At 43.3% G+C, this 13,639-nt stretch overlaps 1 protein-coding gene across 1 annotated transcript in view; it reads right to left on the bottom strand.

Annotated features, from left to right (window-relative positions):
- STK32C (serine/threonine kinase 32C) overlaps window positions 1-13,639 on the bottom strand; it is a 224,667-nt gene that overhangs the window by 99,127 nt on the left and 111,901 nt on the right. Inside the window, exon 2 of the mRNA XM_056849782.1 lies at window positions 8,037-8,092. Within this exon, the coding sequence (XP_056705760.1) occupies window positions 8,037-8,092 (56 nt within the window). The remainder of the gene's footprint in view (window positions 1-8,036; window positions 8,093-13,639) is intronic.

The following is a 13,639-nucleotide window of genomic DNA, read 5'->3' on the forward strand; positions in this document are numbered from 1 at the left end:
AGAAAAACTATATCAGCAGTCTTTAGGGAGAATTCTTTGAAATGACTACACCAATGGTATATTACTCTGGGGCATCGTTGCAAAAATAAGTAATACAAATAATACAAAATGTTGGAGAATTTTTTTTATAATGTTTTATTTTTAAAATGGAGCAAAGGGGTAGGGAAAATACAGCAGGGGGACATTCGAAAAATAGAACAATTCAGATAAAGGGAAAAAAGAAAAAATTACTTATATGCATAGACATTACATGGCTGCATGGCCTACATAGGTCAGGACAGTTTATGCAACACAGAAGTATAGTTTATAGAAATATCAAGATTTTGTCAATTCTAGCCTTCTAACATCAGTTGTTCTACTGCACTCTATTAAACTATGTTTAAAATATGTTAAACTAAATTATGGAAAAAAAAATTCATTTCTTACTGCCTGGCCTGCACAGGTCGTTTTTCTCAAGACAAAAATATGATTTGTGAAAGCAGTTCTAACCTTCTAACACCAGCACTCTTCTATCGTTAAACCTTTACAAATTGATAATAACAAGTTTCCATTTTTCAAAAACAGTTCATAGTATTGATCTTTATTCACTAAGTTGGTTATTTTGGTCATAACTGCGTATTCAGACAGCTTCTCCTTCCACGCTTCTAAAAAAATGTTGGAGAAATTTCAACCAGCAAGGCGAATATATCCCCATGTGGTGGTCATGCCCTGTAGTGTCACAGTTTTGGGGGAAAATATTGATAGAAATAACAAATATTACGAATCAAACCATCCACGACATTCCAGCATGGGCTTTGTTAATAGACTGGGGAGAACAGAATGGAAAAGTGGCATCCAAGGGATTAATGGTGTTTATGTTGATGGCAGCCTGTAGGGTAATAGCAAAAGGTTAGAAAACTGCAGAACTTTTAACATGACATTCTTGGTATTCCGAACTGTGGCAAACAGCTAAGGCAGAAAAATTGACACACCAACTTACAGTAGTCAAAGGTAAACCTAAAAATCCCCAATGCCATTAATGAATTCCTTTCTTATCTTTTATTCTAAGATAAACTGGGAAATGTGTTAAATACTAAGCCCTCTGTCAATAACCAGATTCAACTTCTTCTTCTTTTGGTCGTATTGTTTCTATGTTTGTTTTTAAAAAGTTTTGTTGTTATTGCTGTTTGTTTGGGTGGTGGTTTTCTGTTTGGAAAATTAATAAAAATATATTTTTATCACTTTAGGATCATTCTTACATAAATGAATCTGGTTTTCTGAGACTGAGGTCTAGTTCCCAAATTCATTTTCCTGGCCACTTTTCTGACCCATGAAATCCCTTCCAGTAGTTCCCAAGTGCTCTGTTGCATGGAGAAAACATTATTATATATGGGCACTGCATGGATACACTTGGTTAGCAAGTTCCATGGTAATGAAAGTCCACATAATTACCACTCTCAGTATTTATGTCCGCATGGTGACATACCCGGAGAGTGATTGTGGGAAGAAAGAAGCTGAGTAAATACCCATCTCCCATGGGAATTAAGACAGAATGGATCTGTGAATCTTCTGTTGTGCTACAATTTTTATGTATTCTTCAAGGAAGACCTGGAAAATTCTACACATATCCCCTCCTTGCAGACCACTCCAACGAGACCGCTTCTAAAGTGGTCACATTCTGTGCTGAGATCTTGTCCATAAGGAAGCAGATATTCCAAATGTTGTCATAGATATAATTATATCATGTATAATTAATTACAGCACAATAAAGATATTTTATTTTCTTCATATTAATTTTAAATTTGTGTGTCATTTGTGCTGTTAAACTGATGCTGACTGATCTTTTGATTGCAATAAATGTTGAACTGATATATTCAGCAATTAATCTAAAATGAGAGAGAGAGAGAGAGAGAGAGAGAGAGAGAGAGAGAGAGAGAGAGAGAGAGAGAGAGAGAGCGCACATTGGTCGAAAACGCATGGTCGCTTTAGCCTCCTTTATTCCCTGTTTCAGCCAGGATCGAACGCATGCGTTTTCGCCAAACGTGCGTTCGATCCTGGCTGAATCCTGGCTGAAAGGGAATCCAATCCTAATGGCCAATAATAATGCAATTGTTTTTCAGTCTCCCAACCAATCATCAGCTGGGTGGACACATGCTTCAGGCATTCACATACACACCATGAAAACATGGGCCTGTACGAAGGGAAAGCAGCTCTATCACAAGCGCAGAGGATGGTGTGAATGGGTTCTCACGTCCCACAGTTACTGTACATACACTTATTTATGCTTGGAAAATAACACTGTGAAGGAATGATGCAACTTCACCTGTTCTCCCCAATCAACTTAGGGAGATTAAAGGGAGATTATAACATTAAACTGCTGAGTTATGCTGAAACCTATAGATAGCACACAGGGTTTAAACAGTAACTTCTCAGTTACTCAGGCATTCAAGTGGTCAACATAGGCTTTGAAGTACAAGATCTTCGTTTCATTATTGTTGTAACAGACTAATACAGATACCCTACTGGGATTCCCGACTCTTAGAATTGGGAGGGCTGGGGTGGGTAGCATGCATGTGATGACATCACTTCCAGTAAATATTGGATGTGATGATGGGAAGCTCTAGGAATCACCAGAAACTCTATGGGAAAACCTAGAGCTACCCTATGTCACTTTGGGGTTTTTACCAGTGAAGCAATGCCGCACATGATGCTAGTGTCTTTTTTTCTCCAAGGGGCAGTGGGCGATGGAAGCTGGAGGTCGGGATTCCCACCCCCACTCAGGGTTTTGGCAGCCCTACCTACTGTCCACCTTGCAACAGGTGCCCCTCAGCTAACAGACATGTGCCACTTGGGGAGGAGACAAACAGGTAAAACATTCCTCTCCCTTGCCTCTCTGGCTAGGCCCTATCTTGCCTCTCAGGACCCCCAGAACATCTCCTGTTGCAAACCATATCTATATTCAACATTATTTATGCACTAGTTATGCACCGCATAAGGAAGAGAGAGCAATATGGCATTGTATGAATGTCTCGTAAACGGTAGAACTTTGCACAGGTTCTGCGGCAACTCAATGAATATTTATTTGAGAGAGGAGTGGAATTGTGGTAATAAGCTCTGCCCCCAATCTACATGCATTCATTATAAGATATATATACAGCCTACTCTTGTATGGGTTTACATGGGTAGGGCTCTCTTCACAACATCAGAAACCCGCTTTTTCAGCGATGATGAAAAAAAAGAGTTGGTTTTTATATGCTTTTTTAAATAGGTTTTTATATTGTGGGGAGAGGAAGGCTGAGAGAGCTGTGACTAGCCCAAGGTCCCCCTGCTGCCTTCATGTGTACAAGTGGGGAAACAAATCCAGTTCAACAGATTAACCTCCGCCACTCATGTGGAGGAGTGGGGAATCAAACCCAGTTCTCCAGATCAGACTCCACTGCTCCAAACCACCACTCTTAACTACTACACCAGGCTGGTGCTCTGTTCAACACCATGCACATGGAGAGAACCCTATGAACGTACACTTCTGTGCTCCAGTTGTACTGCCAGTGCTCTATTCAGCTATCTTCATTTTTGTAGTGTGTAACTATTATGCTGCTGTTCTCCCTCCGTGTGCATTCACTGTATGTACTTTGAGCCTGTGAAAGGGACTTGAGACAGCTGTGAGTTGGGGGAGGGGATATTTTTGAGAAATGTTTTTAGAAATACTGAGACCAAAGGTGACCAAAATGTTTGCTGGCAGACCTGAATATTCTACTTACCGTTAGCTAGCTATCAAATATCTAAATCCTCCTTGTCTTATCATCAAAGTCATCTTCTGTGATGTGAAGGTGAATGTAAGAATATAAGAAAGGCCATGCTGGATCAGACCCAGGCCCATCAAGTCCAGCAGTCTGTTCACACAGTGGCCAACCAGGTGCCTCCAGGAAGCCCACAAACAAGATGACTGCAGCAGCATCCTGCTTGTGTTCCACAACACATAATATAATAGGCATGCTCCTCTGATCCTGGAGATAATAGATATGCATCATGACTAGCATTCATTTTGACTAGCAGCCATGAATAGCCCTCTCCTCCATGAACATGTCCTCCGTGAACATGTCCTCTTAAAGCCTTCCAAGTTGGCAGCCATCACCACATCCTGGGGCAGGGAGTTCCACAGAGAAGTGCAATTTAATCCGTTTCAACTTTGCCCACACTGATTGGCAGGTACAACACAGGCTGTACAGTGAATCAGGGGTCATGTTTGTCACAGACAAGAACATGGAGGAGAGGAGAGGCAAATCTCCACGTTTTGATACTTCTATGACATTTGTTGAGTCATGTAGGCTAGTCAGTGTACATATACCGAGAAGAACCATGCACTGAATTTTCCAGTAGAAGATGGTAATTGGCTTAATACTGAGATTTAAGTTCAGAGCACACACTGAAGTCTAGCTTGTTTCACCCTTGCAGTCACAGGCAAGAATTTGTTACACTACATTTTCTGGATTTGTTCAGCTCTACATAAAACAGGGGAAAAAATAGACTTCTTGTTAGTCAGCCAGGCCGAGATGATTTTTCATTCTCTATTCTAAAAAAGCGCCTGCTTTATTACTCTCCCCTCTGTCTTGCAGATATATGGCTTTAGTTCTTTTTCTCCCTCCTTCAGAAATGGAGAGAGGAGAACCACGCATGCCACCCCGTGCTCCTTGGAGGAAGCGTGGCATTAAAATGTACCAGAGAAATAGCTTTCTTGTTTAAGCAGATTAATGAGCCACCTTAGGTCTCCGCTCTTTATACACTTGCTCACCAGATAAAGTATTGCTTTTTATTTCAGTTGAATATTTACTAATAAGCGCCTGGCTCATATTTTGACACACGCCTGATCCCACAGATTGCATTTCATTAGCTCCTTTAGCGGGCACTGAGTTAAAAAGTTACGCAACCATAATGGAAAGAACGAATCATGTGTTGCAGCCATAACCCATTCCGTGAGTCATAACTGCGTGTTAGGGCTCAGCTGATTCCAAGACATTTTCATCTTAATCTTCCTATTATTTTTGGATTAAAAGAAAAATAATATCTTTGGATTTCAGAGATATTAATCAGGGCCCGAGAGGAAAGAAGAGCTTGTCAAAAACAAAAATTAAAACAATTGGTTATGTCCTAAGTTGATCTCTAAAGAAAACCTCTATCATTACATATTTGGATTTTGATAAAAAAATAAATTTGGGGAGCAGCATGCAGGTAGGATTGCCAATTCCAGGTTGGGGAATTCCTGGAGATTTGGGCGTGGAGCTTGGGGAGGGTGGAATTGGGGGATGGGAGGGAGCTCAGCAGGAATGTGATGCCATACAGCCCACCCTCCAAAGCAGCCATTTTCTCCAGGGGAACAGGTCTCTGTAGCCTAGGATTGCCAGCTCCGGGTGTGGAAATGCCTGGAGATTTAGGGGGCAGAGCCTGAGGAGAGCAGGGTTTGGGGAGGGACTTCAGTGGAGTATAATGCCATAGAATCCACCTTCCAAAGCGGCCATTTTCTCCAGATGAACTGATCTCTGGAGATCAGTTGTAATAGCAGGAGATCTCCAGCCATCACCTGGAAGTTGGGAACCCTACTTTAGTCTGGAGATCAGCTGTAATTCTAGGAACTCTACAGGCGCCAAATGGAGTTTGGCAACCCTATGTCAGCTCCGTGTGTAGGTGTGGGGAAACCAACCTGGTATACCAGATTAGCGTCCACCACTCATGTGGAGGAGTGGGGGAATCAAACCCGGTTCTCCAGATCAGAGTTCACTGCTCCAAACCACCGCTCTTAACCACTACACCACGCTGGCTCTCTAGTCCCTCCCCCTCTCCTCTGATTAGAGGAGTAGTCAGACTCCAATCTGCCTTGCATCGCCCCTTACGCCAATGAAAGGCACCCATTCAGACTTTCCAAGACCTTCCCCTTCCTCCTGCCAAGGCTGCAAAGTCAACTTTTATTTTCTGTTGTGATTAATTCCCATAACCGAGATCCCTTTCCCATGCCAATTGGCATGTGTGCCTACTCTCTTGCTTGCCTCCAGTCCATATGCCCTGGGTTCTGACATGCTGGTCAGACTAATCCTCACCGCAGTGCTTGCCTCTCTTTTGATTTATTGCTTTTAGATCATCCTCTTGCCTTTATTGGCCATTCTCTGCGAACCATTCTCCCTCAGACCTCCAAGCCTAAAGAAGCCATCCTCTATGGTCCCCCAATCCAGAAAAGAATTGGTAATGCTTTCCCCTCCACCCACCCAGAGCTGGGGGAAGGAGCACCCGGGGCAAGGGGGAGGGAGTGGGTGTCCTGCGCGGGCACATACTGGAGCCAAGTGCTGGTGGCCTCAGGGGCGGTTGCCACAATGCTGCCACATGCTCACCCGCCACCTGGCCTTGTGCACAGTGGGTGACAAGGAAGAGCGGGTGGCTACATGCTGGGTGGTGGTGCACGCACCAGCTGGGCCGCAGGCGGGCAGCTATGCCCACGCCACGGGGCGGCAGTGGTGACATGCCTCTTCTCAATGCCCACGCTGGTGCCCCCTCCTTGCGCCCTGGGTGCTTGCCCCACCAAATCCCCTCAAGATCCGGCCCTGCCCCTCACTCCTTGCCTCTGCTTGCTTCTTGCTCCCTTTCCCCCACTCTCTGAGGTGCCTATTGCTCTACTGTGGCACTTTAAAAGGACAGTGCCATGATAAGGTACTGGTTCGGATCACTTCTGTGGTATTGGTGCTTCAGTGTGCTGAAATACTGCTCTGACCACTTGCCTGTAACCCCAATTCCTCCTCTTCCTTATCACAATATAAGCCCAATGAAATGAATGGGTTTGGACTGGAGTGACTCTCCTTGGGAATGCACTGTTAGGGGACTAAGTGTTAAATCAAGAATCTTAAGTGCATATCTCTTAAATTGAGACTTCCGCATTTGTTTCTATACTGAATGTTTTAGACAAGTACTTTGACCTAAAGCTGGCATTATGATGAAGGTTCAGTCTCTAAATATGTAGATCTTCAGAAAACTAAAGATTTGTTGACACAATGATGGGTATGTATCTCGTCCACACAAAGTCTTGTTGGATTACTGTGTGTTAACTGCTTTAAACAGAATCTGTCTTCTGATTTGTCAGCCACTTAAAAATTAACCAATGCATTGTGAAATATCTATATGGCAAATAGAATATTACGAGGAGTATGTGTGCACTTCTTACTCTTGTATCCATTGCACTGTTTGTTTGTTTTTCATGGCAGTATAGCCATGCTTTGAATTCAATTGGACAAATTGTAAATAATAAATATACAGTGAGGAAGTTCAGACACAAAATGTCATGAAGCACAGCCACAAAACCTACATCGGGCTGTTTTCCAGAACATTCCATGTGCTGCGATTGTTGCTGCTGCTTTCTTTGCCCTTTCTACACAGAGCAGAAGAAGACAGAACTCAAAGGGCAACTAGCTTTAGATCAACGTGTGCACGCTACGATTCAGACAGCCAAAGAATTTTGAAATGGAGGCCACCGAATACCTTTCTGTTGGAAGACGGTCAGGCAATCGGCAAAACAACAAGCACTGTAAATCGGACGCAAAACAAAACCGTGCAAAGATAAATGTCAAAGGACAAAGTGCCAAGAAATAAACCCATCCCAGGCAGACGTCATGACAAAAGCGATTATGTTCCATATCATAACAAAGAGATAATGTACGAAGTGTGCTGCCGGGGGGAGGGGGGACACCAGTAAAAAATTAATCAATAATTGGTTTCCTATGCTCTTGGAAGAAGAATGACACAGCAGCCTCTACTACTATCAGAATGCAATATGATCAGTGTTATTATATATTATTCACCTGAATTCATTTAGAAGGAACTATATGGAACTACACAGAATACTCGGCTCGATTAAAAATGTGACCCTAATAATTACAGTAGGAAAAAATGCTCTGACAATTAGAAGAAAGTTCCAGTTCTTCCTAAATCAAAGCAATCTATGAGATACTCATCTTTACTGTAGAGAATTTAATCACCTACATTTCCATCCCCCACAAATTACCAGCTTTTTCTCTTACCTTGCCAAAGCTTCCCTTCCCAATTGCTCGAAGAATCTGAAAGTGATCAAAGTTCACTGCAACAAAAAAAGAAAAAACTTATTAGTTTCCAAAGAAACATTGCACAGATCACTTCACCAGACAGTGAAGTATGGTTTAGAATCACAAAATCATAGAGTTGGAAGGTACCACCAGGGTCATCTAGTCCAACCCCCTGCACAATGCAGGAAATTCCAAACTACCTCCCCCACACACACACCCAGCAACCTCCACTCCATGCCCAGAAGATGGCCAAGGTGCCCTCCCTCTCATGATCTGCCTACGGTCATAGAATCAGCATTGCTGACAGATGGCCATCTAGCCTCTTCTTTTTAGATCTGGACCTGGTTTTGATTCCTGGTTCAATAAACCACAAATCCCACTACTGTCTCCAGGTGGTTTGAGACTTAACACCAGTTCTGTGCCATAAAAGTGTAGGTGAGCCACTTAACTGGAGTTGAACTCCCCACTCCCCAAGCCAGCATTGTCAACCAGAATTCTGAATCCAGGCACAGAATCCTGGTTAGCAGAAAGAAAACTAACTCTGGATAAGTTAAGTGCCTGCATTAATGCATGGAGAACTGCAGCTTGTCTTCACCCACCATTCCTTCATTTCTCTCCATGCAAGAAAGGAACAAAGAACAGTGAGGCTGGGTTAAAAGAAGTTTGACTCTACCATTCAAGCAATAGAGAGGGTGCAAAAAGTAGAGTAAAATCAATCACACACAGAGGATGAAATCAATGCTGTTGTCACAATAAGCAAATGACCCAGATCAACCTGGCTAATGGATTCAGGAAAGCTTTGGCCCCAGCTATCTAGGATGGTACAGGGAGAGGATGGGTCTATTTGTTCTTCTACTTTTAGTAGATTCTTCCCTACCGCATTTCCATTATTCACTGTCAATCTGACTTCCCCATTGTGTTTGTACTTCGTAAAATGTGAAATAGTCCTAAAACATAATCTATGCCTTAAAAGAGGATCAGGAACATGACACGCAACAGAGCGCCGCACATTAAGGTCCTGTGACAGTCTTGCTGCTTACGGGATACCTTTGTTTGTTTGTTTGCTTGCTTGCTTGCTTCATTTATAGCCCACCTTTCCTGCTGAGACTCATGGCAGATTATAGAAGCAATCAGACAGCACTCTAATGCACAACACTGAAGGACTATATAGGGCAGTGTGTAAGGTTATCAGATTGGGACCCCAGGCACACTGCCAAACAGAATACCAGTGTTATATCTTTTTACAGAACTGGATTGGGGAGTTGGGGATGCTATAATCTAGACTCCCTTCCCTGCATCTAACATGTGACCAGTAGTGCCCATGTTCTGTTTAGCAAAGGCATGTGATGGTGACCTAGGGTTGCCAACCTCCAGGTACTAGCTGGAGATCTCCTGCTATTACAACCAATCTCCAGCCGATAGAGATCAGTTCACCAGAAAAAAATGGTTGCTTTGGCAATTGGACTCTAGGGCACTGAAGTCTTTCCCATCCCCAAACCCCACCCTCCTCAGGCTCCACCCCAAAACCCTCCCGCCGGTGGTGAATAGGGACCTAGCAACCCTAGGGTGAAACTTCACATGACAGATTCAAAATTTCAGGTCTGTGGCTGACTGGTAGCCATACCCTAACATTTCATGTTACATCAGTCTTTTTGTTTCCACTGTTATGGCATGTGTCACACAGCCAATTCATACAACAGAAGGTCATAATCCGTAAGCTGCCAATTCCTGAACGAAGCATCAACCCCCCCCCCCCCGCAAATCTGACTGCAATTCTTGCACATTCTATAAATCTGAGTTGCCTCCCTGTGGATTATTCAAGTTTATCGAGTCTGAAATTGACTCTAAATCAGGGGTGTCAAACTCATTTGTTACGAGGGCCAGATATAACGTAAATGTCACTTGGTCAGGCTGGGCCATGTGTACCATAAAATTTAATGCCAGGTACCGGAGATACAAACTTTATAGAAGACCCAGGCAAAGCCAATTAATGATATTATTATTTTTTACTTAAAATACAAGCATGCTTAAAACAATAACTCTCATACAGTATTTTCTTTTATTTAACAGTTTTTGATAATTGACACCTCGGGACTGGGGGGCGGGTAGCTGCCTCAACTGGCGAACCCGCAGCAGGCTCGCCAGCCCAGATCGGGAGTGTGGGGGGGTAATTGCCTTGGCTGGCTCGCGGGGATAAGAGCCCTCAAGGGTCCAGATCCAGCCCCCAGGCCTTATGTTTGACACATGCTCTAAACATTTGATGCTCAGCTAAGATTCAAGCCTAACCCTGGCAACCTGAAAGGAAGCAGGAAGCATTTAAACAATATCAGCACCGCCAAAAGATTTCTCACAGGGCAACAGTATGCCTTTGATTCCTTCCACTATGCTGCTTTTGAGCCAGAAGTCTCCTGCGGGGCTTCAGATCAGCATTTGACCACCACTGAGAAGGCTTCGTTGCACATAATGTCTGTAATTAATTTGCATACTCATTTACACGTAAGGAGAAAATTGGCATATCATTTTCTTGAACCAGGCTGAACTCCCCGGCTCCTAATTGCATCCTAGAATTATTACAGCCACACCAGCGAAGACTTGAGTTATGGTAGAAGTAGATGTGACATTCCATATTGAGCTGTCAAAAAAGGGGGAGCTACTCCGTTCTCCACCTTTCCCTCTAACATGTGGGCAGACTTAGCTGTGCTGTGATATCATCGCTACCACTGTTTCCTTGTTCCTGTTCCACACAATTCACTGTTGGGGCGTGAGGAATTACACAGGTCAATGGTGCCACACATTACAGGAGCATCCATGTTCAGCAACATTCCTGTGTCAAGCACTGCAGCAAGTCCAGCTCTTAGCTGCACCATAAACGTTGGGTATACTCTGTTCATACGCTTCTTTCTGTGATTCTCTTACATATTCACCCAATATTGGTTCTAATAGTATACACAAACGTTGAACATTTAAAAAAAGAATGTGTATTACAGAAATGCATTGATGCACAGGATTGCACCTTCACTTCCACATTTATTGTGGCAATTATGAAGTCTAGAAATGAACTTTTCTTTCAGTGAAACCATGAAATCTCAAGATGCTGATGAGCACCCTCAAGCAGTACAAATGATGCTTATGGACAGAAGCATTCTGTTTGCCTTGCAGAGAAGTCTTTTCTGCCTTACGTTACCCAAGGATGTTTGTGTATCATTATAATCTGTGAAATGGTATTTCTGAATAATGTCGTATAAACAGAAGTCCAGTGTTTACAAACAGACTTACTGGAAGAATCAAATCATGCCAACCCACTGTCAGAAGAGTCCATTCTGATTAATACATACAATGCAATGAACTGAAGAATGAATTGGTAAAATGGAAACATGACTCTGTTTGGTACAAACATCTGAGCTGGGCAAAAAGGAGCACTTTAGGGAGAAAAGGGGTGATTCCAGGAAGCGACTTGCAATGTTTTGTATCCACAGCCTCCAGAAGGCTGCTGTGCTTGGTTGTGATAAGTTCATGAATCTGTAGCAGTTCACTCAGTCATTACTTGTGCTGGGAGGAAATAAACATATAAGCCACTGGCTTCTGCTCCTTTATGACTCCATTTTGCATTTTGTGTGTGTGTGTGTGTGTGTGTGTGTGTGTGTAAAGTGCCGTCAAGTCGCAGCCGACATATGGCGACCCCTTTTGGGGGTTTTCATGGCAAGAGACTAACAGAGGTGGTTTGCCAGTGCCTTCCTCTGCACAGCAACCCTGGTATTCCTTGGTGGTCTCCCATCCAAATACTAACCAGGGCTGACCCTGCTTAGCTTCTGAGATATGACGAGATCAGGCTAGCCTGGGCCATCCAGGTCAGGGCTAATTCCAGAACCACGGTGGAAAATAATAGAGGAAGGGAAGAGTGTTTGTATATCACTTGAATCATGTTGAAGTTGCCTGGATCTTCAGGCAAAGCAACTCGAAAATTATAGTACTGGGATAATTAGGGTTTCCAGGTCCCCCTCTCCACTGGCAGGAGGTTTTCGGGGGCTGGACTGGGGCGGTGATCGCACACAGTAGCGTACGACACGATTACGTCACCTGTGGAGGTAAACCCAGAAGCACCACATCACAAAGGGACGTTTCAGCACTCCAGCCACAATTAAGTTATTTTAATGGGAAAGACTTCAGCAAGAACCTAACTTTCCCGCTGAAAGTTGTAATGCTTATACAGCTAAGTTAACAGTGCCATCCTAAGCAGAGTTACACCTTTCTAAACCCATGGACTAAATCAATTGAAGTCAGTGGCCCTATAAACTAACTCAGTTTACGATAAGTCTATCTGTTCAGGATTGAAGTCAAGGGTGTAACTATGCTTAGGTTGGAAGTCAATGGGCTTAGAAGGGTGTATTTCTGCCTAGGATGTCACTGTCAACTTGCCCAATGGGTTTTTGCAGTGGTGGAAAAGCCCTACACTTAGGCTTGCCAACCTCCAGGTGTTAGCTGGAGATCTCCTGCTATTACAACTGATCTCCAGCCAATAGAAATCAGTTCACCTGGAGAAAATGTCTGCTTTGGCAATTGGACTCTATGTCATTGAAGTCCTTCCCCTCCCCAAAACCTGCCCTCCTCAGGCTCCGCTCCAAAAACCTCCCGGCAGTGGCAAAGAGGGACCTGGCAACCCTACCTACATATTGAGTTTTCTGATGTTTTGGGGGGCAGTTTCAGCAAGCAGAGAACCTAGTAAAGAAGGAAAGAGAGTGGACAGATGTGTACACACCAAAGACAGACATAAGGAAGAGTGAACTGCACACCTTAATTCAAAATATCCAACCAATTCTGTGGCTGTAGACTTTTGGTTTCTTTTTGGTGGAGCCAGATCACTAAAATTACAATCAGAGAACAACTGCAAAGCTTCTCCCTCCTTCCCCTCTCTCAAAACATAGTGACACAATGTGACTTTTCGTGTTGAATGCACAGCATTTCTAAAAACGACAATACATCTCCCCAGAAGATGTGATTATTCCAGAAATAGAAAATCCTAAAGTTGCTGGGAACAATAGGGAGTTTTACTTTTTTTGTCAGTTGTCAGAGAAAGCTGTCTTTCACTTTTGACTCAAACATCTTATCATTTGAGATGATTCGTAGCAGCCAAATAAATGTAGAGAGTTTTACGAGACGCAGCCTTAACAAGCAGGTGCTGCCCATGTAGAGAACCATTTTCTCCAACTAACATGTCTTCAGTGTAGCATAGTTGTGACAGCAGCAGTGCACTAAATCCAATAAGGCTTTGGGCATGACAATTCAGGGGGGGGGGATGGTTGTAAAAGCTTAAGAATATATTATAAATTTAAACACAAATTAGATGCAGCAAATTCACATGACCATATGCAACAGTTGATTAAAGCAGAACTTCAAACAGTGGGATCCTGCCCCAGATGGGATGGTGGCTGCCCAACTTGGAAGGCTTTAAGAGGGGAGTGGACATGTTCATGGAGGAGAGGGCTATCCATAGCTACTAGTCAAAATGGATACTAGTCATGGTGCATGCCTATTCTCTCCAGGATCAGAGGAACATGCCTATTATATTAGGTGCTGTGAAACAC

Source organism: Euleptes europaea, chromosome 5, assembly GCF_029931775.1.
Source record: "Euleptes europaea isolate rEulEur1 chromosome 5, rEulEur1.hap1, whole genome shotgun sequence".
In the NCBI taxonomy this organism is placed as follows: domain Eukaryota; kingdom Metazoa; phylum Chordata; class Lepidosauria; order Squamata; family Sphaerodactylidae; genus Euleptes; species Euleptes europaea.